Source organism: Camelus bactrianus, chromosome 8 (genome assembly GCF_048773025.1).
Source record: "Camelus bactrianus isolate YW-2024 breed Bactrian camel chromosome 8, ASM4877302v1, whole genome shotgun sequence".
NCBI lineage: Eukaryota > Metazoa > Chordata > Mammalia > Artiodactyla > Camelidae > Camelus > Camelus bactrianus.
In genome coordinates this window covers 29,953,133-29,978,187 of record NC_133546.1, presented here as the reverse complement: position 1 = coordinate 29,978,187, position 25,055 = coordinate 29,953,133, and the positions used below count along the sequence as shown (strand labels likewise).

At 35.4% G+C, this 25,055-nt stretch overlaps 1 protein-coding gene and 1 long non-coding RNA gene across 2 annotated transcripts in view; one reads left to right on the top strand and one right to left on the bottom strand.

Annotated features, from left to right (window-relative positions):
• The window catches only part of LOC141578355 (uncharacterized), an 83,942-nt gene extending 60,034 nt beyond the window's left edge, over positions 1-23,908 (bottom strand). Inside the window, exon 1 of the long non-coding RNA XR_012508623.1 lies at positions 23,377-23,908. This is a non-coding gene — a long non-coding RNA (uncharacterized LOC141578355). The remainder of the gene's footprint in view (positions 1-23,376) is intronic.
• Positions 1-25,055, top strand: part of LAMA2 (laminin subunit alpha 2) — a 516,774-nt gene that overhangs the window by 398,731 nt on the left and 92,988 nt on the right. Inside the window, exons 35-40 of the mRNA XM_045524726.2 lie at positions 1,756-1,867; positions 6,437-6,599; positions 7,881-8,091; positions 14,499-14,615; positions 15,315-15,478; positions 16,814-16,952. Of these exons, the coding sequence (XP_045380682.1) occupies positions 1,756-1,867; positions 6,437-6,599; positions 7,881-8,091; positions 14,499-14,615; positions 15,315-15,478; positions 16,814-16,952 (906 nt within the window). The remainder of the gene's footprint in view (positions 1-1,755; positions 1,868-6,436; positions 6,600-7,880; positions 8,092-14,498; positions 14,616-15,314; positions 15,479-16,813; positions 16,953-25,055) is intronic.

Here is a 25,055-nt window from a genome sequence, read left to right as displayed (position 1 = left end):
ATAAATTTTAGTTCAAATTATAATATACATTTTCTGTGTAGTAAGAGAAACTAGTGCTGGTGATATATTAATTCTTAAAATGTTGAAATGTGACCATAATGTAGATCGAGTCCCTTATTATTATAGTGTTCTGTGATATGTGGAAATAGCAGTGATACTACCAAATCCAGTAAAGTCCAGACTAGACAACATCTAAAGCAGTCTAGACAGCCGACGTCTCAAGCAGTTGACCTTAGTAATTCAAAAGCAATATTTTAAAAAGTATGTGAGTATACATTTGTGTGGTGTGTGTGTATAAAGAGCTTCCTGACCCAACTGAGCCTCAAATCTAAAAGTGAAAATAGTTCCACTACTAATGTTTTAGAAGAGTTAATCAAGAGCCTTCTAGTATATTGACTAACACCTTCCACATCATTGTCTATATATAATGAAACTATAAAGAGGAATTTTTAAAACTTCCATTGGATTCTTCTCCTTTCATCCTTTTATTTGTGATGATAATTGCAGGTTGAAAAATTAGATGATAATAGTTGGACTTTATATTCTACCTTGTATGTAAAACCTTGAAAACTTTTATAAATTAAACCTCTTACTGCCCCCCTGGGAAATCATAAAATGCAGTATAATTCCTGCAGCACCTCCTACCGTGTTCCATGCTGGCCAGACATTTCATTCTATTTTGAGTTCTATTTAAAATCCATTTATGTATTTAAAAATTTAGGTTCCCTGGGCATGTCTAAAGCACAAGCACTCTGATGCAAGGTTGTAGAGCATTAATACTCTGCCAGCTTGGACCTCATTCAAATTATATTGAGGCAGTTTGTGATTCTTTGATTCATTATCTGTAGTTAGAGTATCCCTATCTTTTAGCAAAGGAAGTCGTATTTATACATTAGCATATGCATACACATAGGAAAAGGAAGCACAAACCTATTACAAGATGCTCTAAGCCTTGTAGAATCTGAAACTTTTAATGTTATACATGTCATTTTTATTTGACTAAATATGATGTATCTTAACTATGAGCATATTAAATGGATTTCATTATGTCAAATGGTATTTTCAGTGTGAATAAGGGTGAAACAAAATGAGGACACTTTTGGGGGGGCTGTTGTGGGCTTCTGTTTTATTTTGTTGGCAGTAATATATGGTTCTGTGATTACTGGAATTTTTTCTGGTGATGTCATATGGGGAAAGTTATCATTTATTCTTCTTTAACGTTTTACTGGATCTTTAGAGTTTTATAAAACAAGTGCTTACTACTTAATAGCTAGCATTTCCCCCTTTGTTTCTTTTATTGATCTAAACCAAATCTATAGGATCAAGGTTATTGAGACAGACTGCCTGTGCCTCCTTCAAGAGATCACTGCTACACTCCACACTTTTTCAGTACATAAAATATGGACAAAACTGCAACATGTGGAGGCTGAAGAATCCATTGAAGACTTTTGGCAATAGTACCTTAAAGATATTTCAAAAATAATTGTGCTTCATTGCTTCATCTGTGCCATTACATATAACGAGGGTTTTAAAAAGACCAAATACAGCTCTCTGATTTCCATTTAATGGAAGAAGTAATAAAGTTTAATTGTATACTTGAGCACGGGGCATCATTTCCAGTACATCTGATCAATAATTCATCGATTGCCTTTGGCTCAAAGTAATATTTGAAAGAAAATGCAGCCAGTGGGAGCTTATCTGGCCCAAGTTTCATCATCTCTATTAATTATGCTTTTCCTGAATTTGGATCATTAGGCTACCAAAGTGACAGCAGATGGCGAGCAAACTGGACAGGATGCTGAGAGGACCAACACGAGAGCAAACTCCTTAGGAGAATTCATTAAGGACCTTGCCCAGGATGCAGAAGGTATTAGAAAAGTCAGTTTAATCATTATTTCTCCCAACAGAAAAATAAAGGGATTACACGAGACTGGAATTTATGTAGTAAGAGATGCCATCTCTAAATTTGAGAGTTGGATTTTTAAAAGCATTTTGATCTGGATATTGAAAGGCATTATTAGCTGAGAATCTACAGCCTACCGTGTTAAATTAGTGACAACAGTTAGTGAATTAGAAATTATGAGTACAGAATAAAAGTAAATTAGATGCATTCCTTCAGGAACACTCTGATTCTTGAGGAAAGGTGAGTATGATCAAATTCGATTATATTGGTTAATGGGCAACTTACGCTCTGCTATTGTGCTGTTTTTATATTTAAAACTTAAAGATTTTTTATTTTTTAACACGGTTAATTTTATCATTCTCCTCAGCACATTAAAGCAGCACTTTAATTTCTCAAAATAACCTTTAAATACTTGGTACTGGTTTTTAATGAACATCTGTTGCTTGGGATTTGGATGTGCTACCTTACCAGAAGCTGTACAGCATTTAGTCCACAATTCTCTAGGAGTTAGTTCTTGGCATCTACGAATCTGATTCGAGAATCAAAGCGGAAGCTAGTTTTGGGCAAGAGCCCAGATTAAGAAACTCAAAGAAAACAGACGATGCTTAAAAAAACAAACAAACAAGCCTCAAAAACAAAACAAAACAACAAAACATTAATTCTTAAATATCTATTAATATATAACAAAAATGCATGCATGTCAAGAAAGTAGGAAAAATGTTTTCCTTTTACTTTAGAAAAATAAAACATTTTTAACTGTTCTACAATGTTACTCATTTTAGATATTTTGCTTGGTTATATAGCCAAATATTATCAGGACATGAGATAACTTTCAAGGCAGATCCTGGCAGGTAATTCTTAGGAATCACTGGCTAAGAAGAGGCAAAAACTTCCAAAGATTCCCCACAGCAGGCAGCAACAGAGTTCTAATCTGAGGCTTAATCTCAGGCAAAACACGTGAGAATCTGACACAGATGTTACTCCTACCAAAAGGTTCTCTTGCGGTTTGTCCTCTGCTAGATGAAGTTGTTGTGCTTTCCCTGATTTTATTTTCCAATGTTATTTGAAAGTGTTATTTTCTAATGTTATTTGAAAGTGCCTACCATACCACCACCCACCACACATACACAAAATTCCAAAGCACATACAGCAGGTTCCCTCCACCTGGATCCCTGAATCCCTGAATCCCTGAAGACATTAGTCAGTACTCCAGGAACTTTCCTTTTCCTTCCAGTCTCAAACACTAACACCCAGCAGTCTATCCTAGAAACTCAATTTGATCATTTCAATCAAACGTTGATACATAAGAATAAATGCTAATACTCGTTTTCAATAGACCCCCGTATCAGCCCAGCTTACTTCTCTACAATACACCCCTCACCTCCCAGTTTGTGTGCTCCACAAAGGCACCAGCAGGGGGCAGAGTGGAAATGCTTGGCTCGCCACCCACAATCTATCAATCAAAGAAAAAGGGTTATGTATCATCAAAGGTGTCTCCCATTCCTTAAATCGTGCATCAGTCAGGTGGTCTGGTTGTGTCTGTCCAGATGGGGCACCTTTTTATTCACATGGAGTGCTGTGTGGGGTAGCTGTGATCCTTTACCGCAGGGAAATGTGAACACTACTCTCTTTTCCCAGCAGATACTAGCATAAATGATAACAAAATGGTAACCACAGCCCTTTGTAAAAGAACTTTGACAGAATTAATCCAACTGTTAAAATTTCATGAAAATTAAAATTTGAATATGCCAGAGTTAAACTAAATCCTCCCTAAGTTTAGACGTACTACAAGGCTTGGACATTTAGGGGATTTCTTTTTTTTTTTTTTAAGAAGAGAAACTCACCAGAAGCTTTAAGGGAGTTATGCAACATATTTATACCATTTTTTTCTCTCCCAAAACCATAATAATGGTGGATAATCATCAGTGCTTCTAGTTTTTATTAGTGGTAATAAATTGCTGTAGGAGAAGTGAATGCTTCAACCTGGCATTTGTCTATTTCAGTTTTATTTTTAGATAAATGAAATACTTTATTCATCCTACATTTCATTATAAGTCATGGTCTCTTTCTAGATAATCAACTGCTATTAATCTGAGGCATTCTTATGTCACTATAATTTTATAAATTCTACAGTGCTATAACTCCTTATTAGATCACAAATAAACTATATTTTATGCCATGTACTATTAGAATAAATGAATGACCATACATAAGCCCATTAGTTTATGTCTGGAATATACTAGGACTAAAGAAATGCTGGATGCCCTTCTTTCCTGCTCCTCAGTTCACAATATTTGTCATTCATGATAAACTTAACCATTAGAGGATTTTTTTCAAGTTCAGTATATAAAACAGCTTTGCTTCTCCTGAGGAATTAATGTATGTGACCACAAGAAAAACAGTGAGGCTATATCTCACATTTCTTCCTTCCTCAATACCACCTAGGTACAGGACCTATCTATATTTGATCAAATTTCAAAAAATGTCTCTTATCGAAGCTCATTTATGTATTCATTTAATAATGGAAAAACATATAGCTTTGGCAGGTTGGGAAGTGGGGTTTATTCCTTTCACTTAAAAAAAAATGTGAATGCAAGTGATGTCAGTGGTTACTTATATGCTACAATTGGTTAAAATCAACTGTACAAGCAGGCATGCATTCAGACCAAAGTATGGGGCTATGTCATAGATAGAGCCAAATCTCCTACTGCCTTTCTTGAAATCTAAAAAGTAGAAACCTTTTTAAATTTAATCATCAGCATTTTGCAGTGGCTCCCACATAGTCTGCTGGATCAAGGAGCTTTCAAGTCAACAGTCCATGGTCACTACGGTTCCTTAACAAAAATGACATGACCTAGGTGTTACCTTACTCATGGTAGTGGTGAAATTTTGAGAAGGTTCTTTGGCACATGCCAAGGTATGACTATTAAGTGGTCAACTAGAAAGAGACATCCTCACCAACTTCTAGGAATAGCACGGGAGCAATAATTTCTACCACAGGGCTAGGAATGGCCATATTTGTTCTCTGAAACACCTGATTCAAACTGCTCTGCAGATTAAACTATGGCTATCAGAAGTAACAGGTTGATGGCAGCAATTTTCTAACCAAAGACATTTATCATAAGAAAAGAATTAGAAAGACGCGTTTGGGGAAGGGTAGAAATGGTGATCGAAACTCCATTTCTAACAGCAGTTCCTTCTACTAGCCCAGCGCTTCTCAAGCTCTAGTGCGCATCAGAAGATCTTGGAGGGCTTGTTAAAACAGAAATTGCTGGTCCACGCCTCCGAATTTTTGACCTAGTAGGTCTGTGGTGGGACCTGAGAATCTGCATTTCTAAGGAGTTCCTAGGTGATCTGATGCTGCTCTTTTGGGGATCACACTTCAGAACCACTGTACTAACTCACCGTGTCACACCCACCGCAGCTGGTCTACTTAGCCTCACTATGTGCACTTGTTTCAGAAGCTCTGTTCACACCATCCTTGGAACATCTCTGACCACTTAATCAGAAAAATTTCTCCAAGAATAGAAATGAGTTTTGAAAATTCTTTAGGTCTTAAAGAGGTCTTAGACAACAGCCTGGAATGGTAGAAAATGTCTCTTGACCAAGTCAGAGCCCTCATTCTGGCAATTTTCATAGGTAATGTTATAGGAATGAGCATTCAGCTGACAAAAGAGTTAAAAAAAAACTTCTCTCTTCAACTCACTAAATTAATGCTCCATAGAACACACTTCAGGAAAACTTGGGCTGAAACTAATGGTAGAACTGTGTACATGTTTGAACTCACCAATATTTCAAACTTTTGACATAGAATTCTTTTTTCGAATGAAATCTTGCATAAAACACCAACTTATAAAACAGATTCTTGGCAGAATAAACATCATTTGTAGAATACCTGAAGCTCCTGGAGAATCCTAAGATTCCAAAGAGCACGGTTTGAAACCCCATTTAGTGCATAATAAACACAGACTCTTAGGATAGCTGTTATTGCTGGAAGGTGTCTGTGAGCCCTAATCTGTAATGCTTGGCCCTCGACCAGGACTCCTTTCCTCATTCCTTTACACAAATGAGCACAGAACTGTGTGGAAGTGCGAGGGCAGGTTCATTTTCAGAGATCTCATAACTGATGGTACTTCTCTACTCAGTATTTTAAAATCAGATATGATTGTGTCTTATCAGCAATGCAGACCTTGCATTTTCAGCTTGCAAGTGTTAGGCTACATGTCTTGTTTTTCACCTCTTACCTGAAAAGGGTTTGAGCCACTTCTTTATTTCTTCCTTTTAAGGTGGAAACACTGTGCTTTAATTACCATGTTCCCTACCACCAACAAAAGAAATATAATATGGAGAAATATGTCATGTTTTCCATTTTGTTATGGATTGTTGTATAAACTGCCTCTCTGCTTCCCAGCAGAAATGCCCATGAAAAACGACATTTCTCTTGGAGATGGTAGAGAAGAGCAGATGCTGAGTGCCATTTTTGCATGTGGCATTTTGTTTACTAATTTGCAAAATTTGTTTTACCCCCTGCAGCTGTAAATGAAAAAGCTGTAAAACTAAATGAAACTCTAGGAACTCAAGACAAGGCCTTTGAGAGAAATTTGCAAGAGCTTCAGAATGAGATTGATCGGATGATGACAGAATTGAGGAGGAAAAATCTAGACACACAAAAGGAAGTTGCTGAAGATGAGTTGGTGTGAGTGGATGCTCTGTTATTTTTTCATTTGATAAACCGAGCTTTTCAAATTGCTCATAGTTTTCTAAACTTTCTGTCACATAGATCAGTAGGAGATACTCTGTTTGCTGTTTATTTTTCATTTACTTAGTTATAATATATCTTGCTCTAAAATGGATCAAAGGCATGTTTATACGTATATGTAAATAATCAAGCAAATGATCTTTTCTGGTGCTATCCCTTCTGCAATTAGGCTAATGGGCTTGCTTCATTAATTTCCTATATTAGGGACTTTAAAACTATCAATTGTTTTTGTTTTAATAAAAATGTATTTGGATAAAGAAAGTTATGAATTTAGCAGGCCATCTTATATAATTTGTCATCTTAAGAAATGTCAAATAAGAGTTGTCAAAAATACATGCCTAATACTAAGAAAGAAAGGTCGGGAATTTGAGGTTGGGAATAATGATAATGATTTTACTAATGCCAATGAGTTGCTGTGACTGAGTAAAAAACTACATTTTTACATTCATAGGCAGCTAACTTCAAAATGGTGGTGTTATTAATATTTAAATAATATATACTAAACCAGCAACATCAGCAACACTTGAGAACTTGTTAGAAATACAAATTATCAGACCGACTAATCAGAAACTTTTGGGATGGGGCCCAGCAATCTGTTTTGACAAATGCTTCAGGGGATTATGATGAGAACTACTGTTTCTCAAGTATTTAGCCTTCCTTAAAGGGCTCAGATATTATCACTTTAGGAAAACCATTAAGTTAAATCCAGGGAACTCCCAGAACACTCAGTTCAAACAAAAAGAAAAGTAGATCAAAATTATATTATACTATCATGTCAATAACATGAAGTTATACTCTCTGGTTCTAACCAAACATATCAATATTCATATCTTACATTCAAAGTAACAGAGAAAATATCTCATTATGGTAAATCAGGTAGCTTTTATTTTGGGCTTATAAAGTAAATTATAAACTCATTTCATCAGCCAGAATATGAGAATAACATGAGATCCTTTCCAAATGAAAATGTTGTATTACTAATAAATTTAGAATATGTGGATTTGTGTGTGTGTGTGCTTTAATTTTAATTGTAAATGGTCTTGCCACTTTTCAGCTATCAGTTTTCAGCTTGGTTTAGCACAGTCACTCTGCTTTAAATCCTGTCTTATTTTTCCAGACTTTTAATGTTAGCATCTCTTTGTAACACTGTTTAATACCAATAAACCCTGAGGCCGTGACAAGGGCTTATTGTCTGTTTTTGGTCTGGGCCATTTATAGAGCTGCAGAAGGCCTTCTGAAGAAAGTGAAGAAGCTGTTTGGAGAGTCCCGAGGGAAAAATGAAGAAATGGAGAAGGATCTCCGGGAGAAACTGGCTGACTACAAAAGCAAGGTTGATGATGCTTGGGACCTGTTGAGAGAAGCCACAGATAAAATCAGAGAAGCTAATCTCTTATCTGCAGCAAACCAGAAAAACATGACTGCTTTGGAGGTGAGTCTCAGAGGCTCTTTCATCCAAAACTAGGAATGTGGAGTGGGGGTTTGACATGGCCGAGTAAGTCGAGTTGATGCACATTTAGTCAATGAAGTATGATGACTCTGAAAGGAGACGACTAAGAAGCAGAACAAGGAATGATCCTGTTTTTGTTTTTTAGTTAATGATCATTGCCCATAGAATCAAATAAAATTTAGATAAACAATTTAAGATTTTTAATGACAGTGTGGTACCATGGAATGAGAGCTTTACTAGGGATCAGGGGTCCTTGTTCTAAATGACAACTGTGCTACTAACTAGAAGTACAAGCTTGGGCAAGTCAATTAAAGTCTCGAAGCATCCGTCTCCCAACCGTACAGTGAGTGCATGATTCTGCAGCATCTCTAGGGCTTCTTCAAGTACTAATACCAGGTGGTTTTACAATCCACTCAACCTAATCCACAAACCACGATTTAGACGTCTGGCTGCCATAAAATCACAGAAATGCCAGGGATTCTGTCACGAAATCTGGGCACGGAACAAATAGCTCACTGAGAGATCAGAGCTTGGGAGAATTTTGGTTCTCTTTTTCTTTGCAGTGTGTTCTGTGAAAATCATACTTTACAAGGGACTAACATGAACAGATCAAGTCTGAGTTATTCTTCCTTCCATTTCTTCAGACAAGAGATACTTCTCAAGAAATAGTAGACTCCCTTTATTTTAGAGTGCCAATGAAGCTAGAACTAAAGCAGATTCCTCCATCCATTCCTTTCTCCCTTCCTCCCTCTCTCTTTCCTTTCTCTTCTCTCTCCACCCTCTCTTTCTTTTGTTTCGTTCTTAATACTTAACATGGCAAACTGGTCACTTTTCCCGAGTGAATTCAGCACAAGATGGCACAAACCTGTATTTGGCGTTTGAAAAACAACAACTTTCTCCCCAGAAACAAACTCACCTTTGCTCTTTTCAAAGTATTTGACCCCAACAGATCTGAAAACAGTGGCAGACCTTTATCTCTTCTAACATAGAATTTCACCTTTAGCTATAACCGAACACTCTCTGGCATATATTATGCTCTCTAAACTGTTTGTGGAATTACAGTTGGATAAAAAGAATCTGGAGGGTCTTTTTTCTTATACACTCATTTCTTTCCATTTTCCTTTGGATTAAGAAGTAAGAGGATGGATTAATTTTTTAAAAGAATTTTTTTTCTGGGTCCCTCTGCTGGTACTTAGCCTTGTCATTTTGATAAAAGATTGAGGAGACTCACTGATATATCTAATCTTAACCAATTTGGAGTCTACTGACATGCCAGCAATATTAAAGAAAAAGCCCCGTCTTGTTAGGTAGGATGCTGGGCCGCTGTCATATCACAGGCAGCAGCATGAATCATCTTGCTCCGTGACACCCCGGTGGTGTGACTTACCCGGAGGTGCACTGCTCCATTTTATGGCAATGGTTTAAGAAATTAAAATTACCTGTGTGGGAAGTATAATAAGCATTCGGAAAGTATTTCAGGAAGAGTTATAGTAGCATAGTAAATGGTGCTTTTAGCTATTCCTTCATTGTAGTGATGTTTAAAACCAAGAGCCATCATTCTCGGGTACCCCTAGAGATGCCTGGAGCTTATGTAGTCACTACTGAAGTTTAAGTGGTCCTTTTTGTATTTTCACTTTGTATGTCATGCTTAACTAAAGGCTTATTTAAAACTTACTAGAATAAATAAACTGGCTAAATTAACATGAATAAGGCACAGCTTTATTTACGTTCGCTTGCCAAGGCTGATTAAAGTTGATTGCCAAGGTTGATGCTAGACTGGCCAATAAAGACCTCACCTGGAGAGTTTGCTAAACAGATGGATCACCTGGGCTCCCAACCAGAATCTGAGTTACCTGGTCTCGGGGGTGGCCCAGGGTCAGTATGATAAAACATCCCCTGGGTTAATCTGATGTGCATGGAGGTTTAAGAAGAACTGATACTTTATATCCATTTGATTGAGTAATTAGTTGTGTTCTAAATAAATGATTTCATTGAGCCTGTGCCCACAAAGTAGGTGATATAATAAGACTCAACATAATTTAAGAAAGCAAACACATGATTTTTATTATTAAAAACATTTATTGGGCCCCTACTAAGTTCAGGAAATGCACTAGACACAAAAACTGAATATACAAACACTGGTCCTCATGGTGAGGTCCTTGGAACAAGTGGCATTAACATCGTCTAGAAACTTGTTAAAAATGCTAATTCTCAGGTTCCACCCCAAATCTGTCAACTCAGAAACTGGGAGTAGGGCCCAGTAAACTTGTGTTTTTAAAATCCTACCCATGATTCAGATGCAGTCTTAAGTTTGAAAACCACTGATATAAAGAGCAAAACACCATCTCTGGTGACTTCAGGTGACTTGTATTTAGTGGGAGGGCCACACAAGTAAATTTGTCTCTACACTACAGTAGTTATCTTGGAGGTAAGCAAAGGAAGGGCATCTAAATCACCCCTGGATTTAGGAAGGGCTTCATAGAGAACCTGACACATATGCTAAGTCATGAAGGATAAGTTTTAATTAGTCAAAGTAGAAGAGGAAGAACATTCCAGAAACAGGGAAGGAAAAAAACCATGCAAACACATGCATAAAAAAATAAGTAACACATTTTGGAGAAAATTCAGTGGTTTGATAAGGTTGGAATGAAGACTGCTTGTGAACGAGTGAGAGAATAGAAAGATAGAGAGGGCCCAGACCTTGAGTTACGAGAGAGCTGCGTCTGAGACTAAGCTAAGGAATTTGGTTTTATCCTGAAAGCTATCAGAAGCAATTGAAATATTGGAACCATGGATTAAAATTACATTTGGAGACTTTGTGAGTGGTACCTGTAAACTCAAGGGTTGTTTTTGTATTGGAAAACAGTGTGAAAGAAGGCAAGGAAGACAGGCAGGAATAATATGCAGATGTCTGTTAGACACCTGCCATCTCAAGGTGCTTTTGGCAACCAGGGTGTTTGAAGTTGAATACGAATGATTCCTGGCCTCAATAGAACTTACAATTTCCTGAAAATTCAGGCATTTTAACCTTTGGTTGTATGTAATACTGTGACTAATCGGGGCTGGGAGACTCAGCAAAAGTTTACCAAAATGATGGTATCTTAGCAGAAATTCATAGAAATGATGGAGTGGCACCAGCAGAAACACAGCTTTGGAAATGTAATCTTAGGAAGTATCAAATACAGCAGTAACAGTCGTTCATAAGCTACATAAAAGTCTGTAGCAGAAGACAGCTCTAAAAATGGCCTTTGGAGCCAGATCATAGAAGGCTTTGAATACAGCTTTCTAGAACAGGACAGGGTTGGGAGGACATGTCCAGTGATGGAGGGAAGACAGACCGGGCCAAGGGGTAAAGAGAAGATTAGTGAATCAATTAAGCAAAGAAACGTACATTGAACAGTGTCTCCACACTTATCATTATAACCTTGAAAAGGAAGGATTTTGAAGAAAGTGAGCTGCTAGATAAACGGATAGACAGGAAAGTAGCTTTTGTACGTTCTTGATCCACCACCCAACACCCCCTGCCCCCAACAAAAGATGTTGAAGTTACAAAAGTCTGGAATGAATTAAGATCTAATTAGAAGGTAAAAGTAGAAATATAACAACTATGATGTCCAAACAGAATCACTTAATTAACATTTCTGCTTGTGGTATAGACTTGGAGAATAATTCTCTCTGTACATGAGCCCTCTTTCTGCTCCTTAAATGCTCAAAGCTTCCTATCTTAAGTGTTTTATATCCTACATCATTCTCTACCCATTCCCTCTCTTTATTTTTTTAGCACTCATCATTACTTAGAGATATCTTATATGTTAATTTACTCATTCGTTCTTTCCCTTCAGACAAGCCCCAAGGAGCATGTCTTCTTGCCCACTGTATCCCCAGGGCCGAGACAAAACAGAAGGTTTCTTCTCAATGAATAAAGCACCATAAAGCAAACCCAAATAAATGTTATAATACTTTTATCAATATTTAGGAGCTCCAAATCTTCATCTTTCCTTGGTTCAAAGCTAGATTTTATCTGTGTCTAATCTGAAAATTGCCACCACTGAAATCTCCTTAATCCCTAGATCATTTCTGCTGTAGTATGGTAAAAAAAACACATTTGGATTTTCGCATAACAGTTGGTTCCCTAAAGTGACTCAATTACATCTTTTATAAAGATTCTAACTTACTGCTTAATTGAAACCAAAATGAATGTAGCTCTTCACCCAACATGTATGTGGAAATATTCTCCCTACTGTTGATACAGCATCTCAAATTACCTTGATTCATAAATACAAACAAGCTGTGCTGAAAAACGATTCCTGAATGTCTGTCGGTGGTAAACTTTAAGTCAGTTCATACAAAAGCTAAGGGCTAAAATTGATAGTTATGTAAAAGGATTTCGGACCCTTGAATAATAAGATATGATTTATAACTGCAGCATCAGGACTACCTCTGTATTTGTTGTCCGTGGAGGGAGAATGAAATTTCCTCTGAATTAGGCAAGGAAGGGAGAAGTGGAATGAGCCAAGTGTCACCAGTGCAAGTCCCAGGAATGCAATCTCATTTCATTTATTCATTCAAATCTACTCATTGAGGAAATTCTTCCAGGTACTGGAGATAGAGTGATACAAAAACTGTTCTTATGGAATTTATATTATAGTGAAGAAGATAGTCACTAAACCAATAAATAAGTATTTAATACGGCCAAAAAGTCTGGAGCATGGGCTGACATACACAGTAAGTGACATGTTCAGTATCTTGCGTGATGAATTCAGTGTTATCCTTCAACAACTAGGTACAGTTCAACAGGCTATACGTTTCCCCTCCTCCCTATGCACGCATCTTGTGATGAGTTAGTGTTGCCTATTTTGTTAAATAACCTGTGCTTTTAGCAGCTCTTAGAAGAAGCAATCAAAATGGTTTAATCCATACAAAAAATAAAATAATATTGTCTATGTTTCTATATTTATAGCCAACCTATAGAATACAATTCAGATAAATGAGTGCTAGGAAAAAGAAAGTAAGGGAATTATAATAGTTAACAATTCTATACTGTTTACTGTGTGCCAGTTCTAAGCCTGTTCTTCTCAAATTTTAGTGTCTATCAGTCACCTGGGGTTCTTGTTAAATGCAGATTCTGAGTTGGTCGCTCCCAAAAAGGCACTGAGATTGTGCATTTCTAACAACCTTCCTGATGATGCCAGTGCTGCTGGTCAACGAGCCGCATGTTGAGTACTGGGGGCCCTAGCATTTCACATGTAATGTAATGGCTCAGTGGCAGGAACAAGGTGCATGTAGTGGCAGCAAATTGAAGTGGTTGGTGAAGAAGTAGGGAAAGTAGGGTGTGGAATTTGTGCTACTCTCGTGCAGATAAGAAACATGATTTCTACAACTGGAGTCAGTGCTTTCACAGTTGACCCAAGCTTAGGTCGATTCAGATCTTAACTACACTGTACTAACTGTGTGACCTTGGGTAAATCACCTTAACTTGTTCAATTTTTTACTTATTTAAAAGGTGATAAATATGGGACCCATTGCATTAGTGTAGAATTAAATGAGAAAAGCTTATAAACTACCTGGCACATACTGAGATTTAAATGAATACATAAACTAGCATTATTATTTATATAAAAAGTATAAATATCAGAGGCTTCAAATGATAATGGATGCAGTTAAATCCACAGGTAAAATGTGATTGGAAGAATGAGTCAAACTAGCAAGAAAAAAGTAGACAAAGTTATGTTCCAAATGGAGAAATAGAACTATTTCTTTTTCGTTGATTTTACTCTTCTAGACTAGGAATGAGTTTCATGAGGTTTTGAGACAAGCTATCAGTTTCAAAGAAAATTTAGAGTCTGCTCTCTTTATATGGAACAGTCCATTAAGTTTATTCTTCCATGTGATACTTTCTCTTTTTTTTGAAAAGTACTTCCCATAAGTTTCTTTAAAATCCCACTTCTTCCAATTTTTATAGAACTCCTCTAGAATAAATCTGCTTTCATTTATGCTCACAAAATATTCCTTTGGACATAGATTCTGGAATGTAATGTCTAGTTCCAGTGTAACTCAGTGTACTACCGCATGTTCAGTAATACATTTTCAGCACTTCCATTGTAGTTCTTGCTTTAAAAGTATTTTTTAATTCCTCAGCTACCATCACATAACTTTTCTTCTCTTCGCTGACTTTCTCACAATAGGAGGCAGAAAGTACCTACAGGCATTTAAATAAAGTAACTCTTAGAGGGCTGGCTGGGTAGTTTATATCATTCGTATCTAGCCTCATACTCAACATGACATACCTTGTTTGCAAAGTCTTGTTCAGACAGGAAAATCAAGAATACAGGTCTAAATAAGGTTTTCCCCAAAGGGCATTTTGATGTGTTGTTCATACTGTCCTACAGCAAAAGAAGGAGGCTATTGAAAGTGGCAAACGGCAAACTGAGAACACTTTAAAAGAAGGTAATGACATACTTGATGAAGCCAACCGTCTTGCAGATGAAATCAGCTCAGTCATTGATGTGAGTATTTGATAAAACCCAAAGTTAAAAGAAAGATGATAATGACATAGGCCCTCATAAGTGGGAACCAATGAGAAAACTCAGTAATATAAGCAAATACTGTTATTTTCTTGTGGGTATAAAGTTGTTTTTGCATTATTCCTTTGTCATCATGCCCACCTGTTGGTAACAATTAGAGCTTCACATTACTCTCTCAATAGACATGAGTGTCTGGTGAGGGTACTCACACACTCACACCAACCTGTGCTTTTGTTTTCACAATGATGGAAGGCATTTCTTGTTCCCAGGACAGCACTTACAATCTGCTTCAATATTCATGTAACATCAGCCAAAAGAAATGTAAAGCTACAAACAGACTCTTAACATACTTCCTAACGCAGTAAAAACTAATATACAGTGATACCTGGTAATAGAAATGCAAATGGTCTAAAAGATCCTAATGACTATCATATATGCATTTATACTATCTTTTTTTAAAGAAAGATGGTTAGGTTCTTCTTGGTATAAACTGGCTTCATGAATTTCCTAATCTCTTTGATTAAATCACAGCTTTTATTCTCTATTCTTTTTTTGCTAGGTTAGTAAATTTGAAGTCCATAAAAAATTAAGCATATGTAATTATATCTCTAAGAGAAATTAGTAAGTGAGAGGAGGCTTGGATTTACCTACTTTAAATGCCTTCTTTTCTCTATGTATCAGTATGTTGAAGACATTCAGAATAAATTGCCCTCCATGTCTGAGGATCTGAAAGATAAAATAGATGCCCTCTCCCAAGAAATAAAGGACAGGAAGCTTGCTGAGAAGGTGTCCCAGGCTGAGAGCCATGCGGCTCAGTTAAATGATTCATCTGCTGTCCTTGATGGGTATGTCATTTGTTGTTGGAAATATCTATGTATCTTGACATGGGTCCAAAAGTTTTGACTAACAGAAACAGTAGAGAATTGCTTTCCAATCTTGATTTTTGTAATTATGAACATACGAGCTACACGGCCTTTCTGTGGAAAAGCCTAATTAGAAGGGTCTGGGCGAAGCTCTACTGGAGCAGCATCAAAAGTCTGAGTTAAAAGTGGATTCAAATATGGCATGGTGGGGAGTGACATTGCCTTAGGCTACACTTAGAAAAAAATTTTCTGTTCTTTATTAGAGAGCACAGCAGTTGCCTTATTAGCATTTTAAATAATAATATATAAACACATTCTGCTCCAAATTTCAGTTTTATATTTTTAATGGAATCAAAACTATTTAATGTTAAAAGGGTGGCTTTTGAAAAATGTGGCTCCATACTTAGCCTTGAAGTCTTTTTTTTTTTTTCACTCTTCCAAACTCCAGGGAGATACTACATATTCCTGTAAATTAACAGCTCACTATAGCTGGGATTCTTATATGAGTGGATGAGGGAGGGGCATGTAGTGAGGTGTGCTTGACTAGTATACAGCCTTCTAGGTATAACAGGTAGGCTTCCCCTACAATTTTGGAATTGTCCTAAGAATGTAGGTGCTATTAGCCCCAAGAATAATTTTCCTAAATTAATCTGTATTTAATGTATTCCATGTGTAAAGTTTTGTTCCAATGCTTAATATACTTGATACAAAGGAAAAATATTAATGTTTGAAGACCCTGGGCAAAACTCACACACAACTCATTTTATAACAATTTTATAATATTTTTCTAATTTCACATGAAGGGTGATAAGTGGAGTGGTAAGTTAGAAGTCAGCAAATGCAGGATCCAAGTCCTTAACTAATGACATGGTGGTCATGTGACCTAGGACAAGCTATATAACCACCTGAGATTCATTTGTCCTCATCTGAGAATTGCACCTACTCTAAAGAGATTCTGTGAAATTCATTCCCATAATGTGGAACAAGTGCTCTGAAACCTGTAGAGTGCTTCACAAATGACATAAAGGATTGTCTCACTGCTCATACTTGCATGGTGCACATGGTTGCAGAAACTTCTGGAGGATGCTATGAGTACTTAAAAATATGTTGGTAGTATTTCATAGCTTAATTATTTAGGAATGCACGTTTAAACTGAAAACTACAACATAATACAGTAAGTAGATCTCTCACTATGACTTGGAATTATCATAATTATATTGGCCATGATCATTTGGAAGCCACATTTGTTATAAGTAAGATGTTCTTCATTTGAGTACCAACTGCTCTGATGTTCTTTTTTGGGGGTAATCTCAACAGAATCCTTGATGAGGCTAAAAACATCTCCTTCAATGCCACTGCAGCCTTCAAAGCTTACAGCAATATTAAAGACTATATTGATGAAGCTGAGAAAATTGCAAAAGAAGCCAAAGTTCTTGCACATGAAGCTACAGAACTGGTAAGAAACAAACCGTGTTATGTACTGAGAATGGAGGTCAATCTGTTTGAGTAAGTATCTAAACTAAATCTCTTAAATGTAAATAAGCTCTGGAAAAATCCTAGTAAATTAGAATTTTTTTTTGGAATTATTTTCAAAGGCTCCTTTTAAATTTTCTCCCAAATAAATCCTCAATGTGCGGTAATCATAGCAGAACTTTTTTCTCAGCCACCCACTACTTACCAGTACTGATAATGGTCTTTAAAAATTATCACAGATGACAAATAGGTTTGTGCCACCAATTTGCAAAGGAAAAACAGTCAAACATAAGACTCTAAACAGGGAAATTTATCACTATTATTCCAAATGTCTTCAGTGTGAAGGTGCCTTGGAAATTGACACCATTACTTATAGTCACATAAATTGATTCTATGTAAAATTTGATTATAAAGTGCACATTATATAAAATGCATCAGATCATATACTTCTAAAATATTTATACTATTTCTATCAATTGAAATGTTTACTTTCAAAGCAACTTTTGGCTGCTGTCATTGTTCACAATAAATTTGCAATTCATATTTTAGAGTTTTGAGGTTCCAATTATAGCACATTATCTGAGTGTCTTCAGTAGTGACAAATCTTCATTCTTTACATGAAGAGCAACACTTTTTAAACAAGTTATGTGATAAATCTTGGTAATACTATTTTAGGTCAAAAAGCATTTCATAGGAAGCACATGATGAGTTAAAATGTTTAGAACCATCATTTACTTCTTTGGCTTCACACAGAATCTCCCAAATACATCAGAATTTCAGAAAGAAAGAAAAAAACTTGATTGGACATTTGACTGTGAAGGAAATATGTATAAATGGTGGATGTTTAAGGAACAAATCAATATCTTCTTTGCTTTGGTATTGAGCACAAATGCTTTCTCAATCTCAGGTATATTAGAAATATTTGCCACTCTAAGAGGGCTTCTCTTATGGGCATAGTGAAAACATCATATTCCATCAGCAATTACTACTATTTTGGTTTCTCTGGAATGAGCTCTCTAGTACCATATGTTGCGTTTATTTTTTATTCAAAATCATGACACAGTTACTGCAGAAACTTCCTTATGTTCAGTCATTCTTTCAAAACGAACCATTTTTCAAATCTATTTGAAGACCCCAGTTTTCAAGTTCACCATTTTCATCTGACCTGTGTTTTATTGGATGAGCTTTTTCAGCATCTAGCACAGTTCTTGGCAAATAGCAGACACTCACGAGTGAATGAATGAATGTCATTCTCATCGATGTTTTCATGCCTACTTACAGTCTTTTGTACCATAAAAATCTCACTGTTGTCATTGCTTCATTTAACGTTTTATGTTAAAGACATATTACTTTCACCCAAATGTAAGTTTTTACACTTACGAGACTCTCATTTTCATGCCAACACGAAATACTCACTTTTCCCCAACCCCGATGCTTATACATAATAGACCAGCCAACCTCAAACATAGAAGGACAAATTTTAATGCATTGCAGTGTTTTCCCTTGTTATTGGTATTCCCTTTCTCTTCCCATAAACCATGTAAAAATAATTAAATATCTGAAAAATTACAAAATAAGTGCTAAAGAGAATCACTGATTTATTAAATGGCTATCAGCAAACACACAGAAGACTGATTTTTGTCCAGAAAGTTTGTTGGACTATGTTTCATGAACAGAATAAATAAAGCTTTAATTTTAATGTCATTATAATATAGTTCTGTTTTACTGGGAAAGAAATATATTTGCCATTAGGTTGAGCAATTACCTAGATAGTACTAGCATTCCATAAATGTAAGAGCTGGTATTATTGCTAGAACTATAGATAAACATGGACGAGTAAGATTAAGTTCATTATTTATGTATGAAAGAGTCACTTGAGTCTAGTCCTACAAAGAAGGAAGAATGTTTTCAATGAGTTAGAAACAAAGGACAAAGAAACAAAGCAGGGATTTATACAAGGAGAAAAAAGACATGTTCTACAAGCAATAAAACAACCAATTATTACAGTGAGGAAAATGGACATAAGATAATGTAAGAAAAAAAAGCAGTGAAAACACCACAGGAAAAGGAACAAATGAATAGCAGAATAATCTCAAAGCATAATTGCCAGCAATTTTAAAACCACTTCACTTTTTAAAATCTGCTTAAGTCTACCTATTTGTAATAAACACATCATCAAGAATAGAATTGAAAGGAAAATATGAGTGAGGAGATGGTTGATCCTTTATTTTAATTAAATAATAAGCAGTGGAAGTTATAAGCAATTCAAGTTTGTAGTGTAGTTCCTATGTAAAGAGTAACAGCCTCGTGTCTTGCATACATAAGTTATTTAAATATTAAAATGAATTTATTATGAAAATATTATTTTAGGAACATAGACATTATGAAAAAACAAACACTATTTTTCTGTCATTGCTGGGTGGGAAAATACTATTATTGTATTATTGGTACAAAAGATTGTTTCCCTACACGCAAGCTCCAAGATAACATCTCATTTAATACCTCTCATTGTGGGGTGCAAGGAGAAGGAGAAAGAAACTATGTCACTGTTTGCAAAATAGAATATAAAGATCTGGTAATTTTTTTTCTAGTCTTAATTGCTTTAATGCTTAAACCTTTAAAAAAAATTGCCATTTCATGGGTGAACTTAAAACCTATATTATCAACCAGATCAGATTTTAGAAGTAGATAAAAATAGATTTCATATACTGCTGGATCCAGAGGCAATAGCACAGTTACAGTGTGGTGGCACTGAGATGAGACCCTCTGCCCTTTTCCACTGGGAAGTTCTTAGGTGCTATGCACTTGAATCTGGTGTATCCAAACAGCAGACCACAACAACAACAAAAGAAGGGTAAGGTTGAATGAAATCTGTAGTTCTGGTTCTTTATGATCATGAAAGATCCAGATCTCCACCTGTTCCTTTCTTTCTTTCCCCCTCTCCCTTTCTCGAAGTGAATGGAATGTGCTCTGTGATATATAGTTCAGTGTAGAAAACATCAGCAGTCTTCATCTTCCCTAGGTATCTTGTACTTAAAAGAATCACTTTTTAACTTCCCATGGCAAATGAAGATTTCTTCTTTCTTTTGTACCTTCTTCTTCACACTGCAGTCACTGTTATTGTCTGAAACTTCTCCCCGCCTCTCTCTCTCTCTCACATACACACATACACACACACACGCACACACACACACACACACACACACACCACCAGCAATGTTCCTTAATACCCTCCAGCCCAGGATCCTCTGTCTCAATTAATTTCAGTGATCTTCACTAAGAATCAGCATTACAAACTGATTTATACTGGCTTTGAACTACAGTACACAACGTGGTCTTCCTCTTTATTCTCCAAATTCAATGTCTCTCACTTGCTACAATTACCCTTCATTCCTAGGATCCACAAACATAAATATCTTTAGTATAATCTTTTCCATGCATATGTAGGAAAAAATAATATAAAATTCAGAAGATAGTGAGGGCAATTTGTTAAGTAATGCACTTTCTCATAAAAATAATAATAGTGGGGTAGTTAGTAAAGAACAGTGCTGGGGAAGTAATTATGTAGGCCTTAGATGAGCTAAAGAGAGGGAGGAAAGTCTAGAAAAAATTATATTCTACAGGAGGAAAATATACCTAAAATTAAGTAAGTTTAAAGCCTCAGACACCTGATTCTAATAAATATGTGAACTGCTATTATAAGTGACTTCCCACTGTTTATTCCTTAATATGAGGAGAGTAAAAACCCATAGAAACTTCAAAAGGAGTTTTTTCTTTCTTTAAGGTCAAGAGTCTACAGAATACATTGGATTTTTGTAAATTTACTCTTATGTGGCAGATGAGTGGGGAGAAACATCCTGATAGAAAATAAGGATATTAAAGGAAAGTCAGGAAGTTCTGATAACATGGCAGCCTGAGTTAATTTAGATCCATCCTAATGTTAGAAATTCACAAAAATGCTAAATTTTAACTCCCCAAGTTTAATACATATTTTATTTTAGAAAGAAGAAATAAAGGGGAATCTAAAGATAAAAACGAAGGTAAAACAGAATGGCACACTCTAGGGCTGGCACCTTGGTGACCCTGTGAATTCGGAACATAAATATAGATCGTATGTCTAGGAACTGGGACTTTAGAGCCCAATCAGGGAGAGAAGACGTCAGAGACATCATCCTAAACCTACAAAAGAAGGAGTCTTTTTTGACTAATTGAAAGTATGGAAAACCATGAGACTTTGGATCAATTGTTGTCATCAATGAACACTCCTTCTAGCTCAGGAACATGCCAAGGAGCCTTGTTTCTTTTCATGCTTCCTGTTGTGAAAAATGTCTCTCATAAGTTGCTGAAAACACAAGCTTATGAATTGAAGTCCAAATTTATACCATCCATATGGTACAAGGCTTCCCAAGCTAAAAATTGAATGGAAGAGAGGAGGGGAACTGGCCCTGGCTCTTGGAGCCCCCAGAGCATCTAGAAGGACACAGAAGAGTAGTCTGATTAGATACACTATAAATAGTCAGCCAGGAAAAAGGGTAAGCAGGCAAAATATGTAACCTTATCCTGAGGTTACTAAAAAATCTGAAAAAGAATATAAAATAAAAAGGTTTAAATTATTGAAATGTTAAAAAGAATGAATAGAAAAGAGTGATAAAAAGAAAAAATAAAGAAGATGATTATGGGAATTTGTAATAGAAGCAAATAAAGTTTCTAAAAATAAAAAATATGTAGAATTAAAATTAAAAATTGAATTGGAGGACTACACAAAAGGAAAAGAGAACAGGTTAATTGAAAGTGTTGAAGACATTACCCAGACTGCAACAAATATGGTAAAACATAAAAGGAGTGTATGAGACGAGGAATGTAGATTGTAAAACTGTTATGGAAATCTATTAGGAGTTTCAGAAGTTGAGAGGAGTGAGAATGGGAAGTAGTAATAGTAAAAGAGATACTGAAAATTTTCAAGTGCTGGTAAAAGATATGATTTCTCAAGTTAAGGAAGCCCATCATGATAAATAAAATTAAGTCCACACCTGGATAGATCATTGTTAAACTACAGAAACCAAAGACAAAAAGAAGACAAAGTCTTAAAATAATCCAGAGAGAAAATGCAATTCTCTAGAAAGGAATAAAGATTTTTCAGTTAACATATTTCCCATGAAGTCATGATAGAAATCCAAAGACAAGGTGCTGATATAACATGCCAATCAACTCAGAATTCTCTATCTAGTTACATCTCATTCAGAGAGGAGGACAAAAAAAATGGTATTTTCAGATAAATAAAGACAGAGTTTACCAATCACAGATGCTCACTGAGCTACAATAAAATACACTTCAAACAAGAGATCAACAAAATCAAGGACACTGGGGATTATAGAGGCAAAAGAGAACAAAAAATAGTGAATGTGTACAAATATAAGTAGCATTATAAAAATCAGGAAGATAATAATTACCAAATGTGTGTAATTGTTTTAAAAAATAGAACTGAAAAATAAGAAAATAACATAAAAATGGGACAGATGGTCAGAGTTAACATTTTTTAAGTTGTTGAATTTGGGGGAAGAGAATTAAAAAACTGGTTAGATTTAATCTTCATTACATATATGTATTAAACATTGAGGGTAATTATAGCATCATGAATCAGAGTTCTCCAGAGAAACAGAACAAATAGGATGTACTATATACAGACAGAGATTCATGTTAAGGGATTGGCTCATGTCATTGTGGGCTGGCAAGTCTGAATTATCCAGGGCAGGACAGCACGATGGAGACCCAGGGAAGAGTTGTTGCAGTTTTGAGTTCAAAGTCAAGTCTGGGGGCAGAATTCCATTTTCCTTGGGGGACTTTAGTCTTTTCTGTTAAGGCCTTCAACAGATTCATGGGGTTCACCGACACTATGAAGGATAATCTGCTTTACTCAAAGTCTACTGATTTAAATGTTAATTACATCTAAGAAATACCTTCACAGCAAAATAAAGACTGGTGTTCGACCAAAAAAAAAAAAAATGGTATCCTAGCCTAGCCAAGTCAACACATAAAATTAACCATAGCAAACAGCTATGCTTTCCAAATAAGCAGAGAGAAAAAAATGTGTAGAGAGGGGGATTTTCAATCAATTCTATGAAAGGCAAAAAAACCCCAGAAAAACAGAAGGAAAAAAGGTATAAGTAAAACACAAAATGTGATAGAGTTAAATCCAAATACAATAGTCAGGGTAACTGTTAATAGCTGCCTCAAGAAAAAAACTCCTGAAATCTCAGTAGCTTAATACAATTCAAGTTTATGTCTCATATCACACCCAGTGTGTGGGAGACAACCTTTCTCCATGTTGTAGCTACACAATACCATGTAGCCTCCACGGTTGTCCTAACAGGGAAAGAGAATGAAGGAAGAGACATGCTGGCTCTTACCTGCCTTGGGCACATCTGGTCCCTTGATCAGAAGTCTGCACGTATCTCAATCCAACTGTAAGGGAAACTGGGAAGAATACAAGGCCCGTAGAATATCTGATGAGCATTAACTGTCTCAGCTTCAAGTTGTCTTCATAATACATGCAAAGAGATTTAAATGACCAGTTAGATAACAAGGATTTTCATATTGGATTAAAAATGTTTTAACAAATGCATCCATCCGTATATGATGTGCACAAAACACCACTAGTTATAAGGGTACAGAAGACTGAAAATTAAAAATAATAATAATAATTTAAAAATAAATAAATAAATACTTTTAAAAATAAATTAAAAAAAATAAAAGAAGACTGAAAATAAAGGATGAGAAAAGATACATCAGAGAAACTCTAACTAGAAGAAATCTTGTGTACTAATACTAAAACAATCAAAATCTTTAAATTAAAAAAAAGACTATTAGAAATAGAGTCATCACAATATAATAAAAGGAACAAGTTAGCAAGGAGATTAAAAAATTTTGAACCCATGAGGTCATAACTATAAAGCCTAAGAATGAATAAAAGCAAATGTTAGAATGACGCAATCAATACCTCTATAATAATAGTGGGAGATTTTACCATTATCTTTCTTAAAAATTGACAGGCCAAGCAAAGAGATGTAAGGATACAGGAGGTTTGAAAAGTACCATAAAAACGCTTGATTTAATGGAGTTATAGAACTCTATATCAGTAAGATAATTAATTCTATATGCCATATTAGGTAAAGCTCATGAAACAAGCAAACAAACAAACAAAAAAGAACATGAACTCTATCACAAAGCACATATCAGCAAATCCTAACAATCCAATAGCATCTGGACTAAATTCCCTGATCACAATGCAGTAAAATTAGAAAATTATGCAGAAAGATTGCCCCAAAAATATTTCAAATAAAAAACACACTTCAAAATAATGTGTAAGTCAAAGGAAAAAAAGTTTGAAATTACAAAATAGTTTTATACAAAAAGTATATGTTAATATTATATATTAATATTCAGCTCTGATATATAAAACTGAACAGAAATAAAACTTACACACATCAGAATTTGTGGGGTACAAATACAGTGACAATGAAGTGGAAAATAAAGTCTTAAATGTAGATATTAGGAAAGGATTAGAACTGAAACCAATTAGCTAAAATTTCTGCTCAAGAAGTTAAAAAAAGTACAAAGAAAGAAAGAAAAATGAAGGCAGAAATTAATGAACTAGAAAAAAATATTAGACAGGATTGACAAAATAGAAAGCTGAATCTTAAACAGGCAACACGGGAACAATTAAGCACAGAGAGATGACATAGTAAAAGGATTAGGAATGAAGAGAAAGAAATAGCTATAGGTATAGTGTTCATTTAATAAATATGGTTTTACTATAGTACACTAGCAACTATATTCAGGTAAGTTTGAATGCTTCATGGAGTGAACAATAGATCTAAATTTACTCAAAAACAAATAGTAAACCCAAGTAGAACTCTAGTCATTAAATGAATTCAATCAGTAGTTAATAATTTACTTAGAACAAAATAACATCTACCAAATTTCAAAGACTCATCCGAAGAATTTCAGAAGAATAGAAAAAGCAGGAAAAAAGAGTCCTCAGCTTATTTTGTGAGGCTGGTATTAACGTGATGGCAAAACCCTGTAT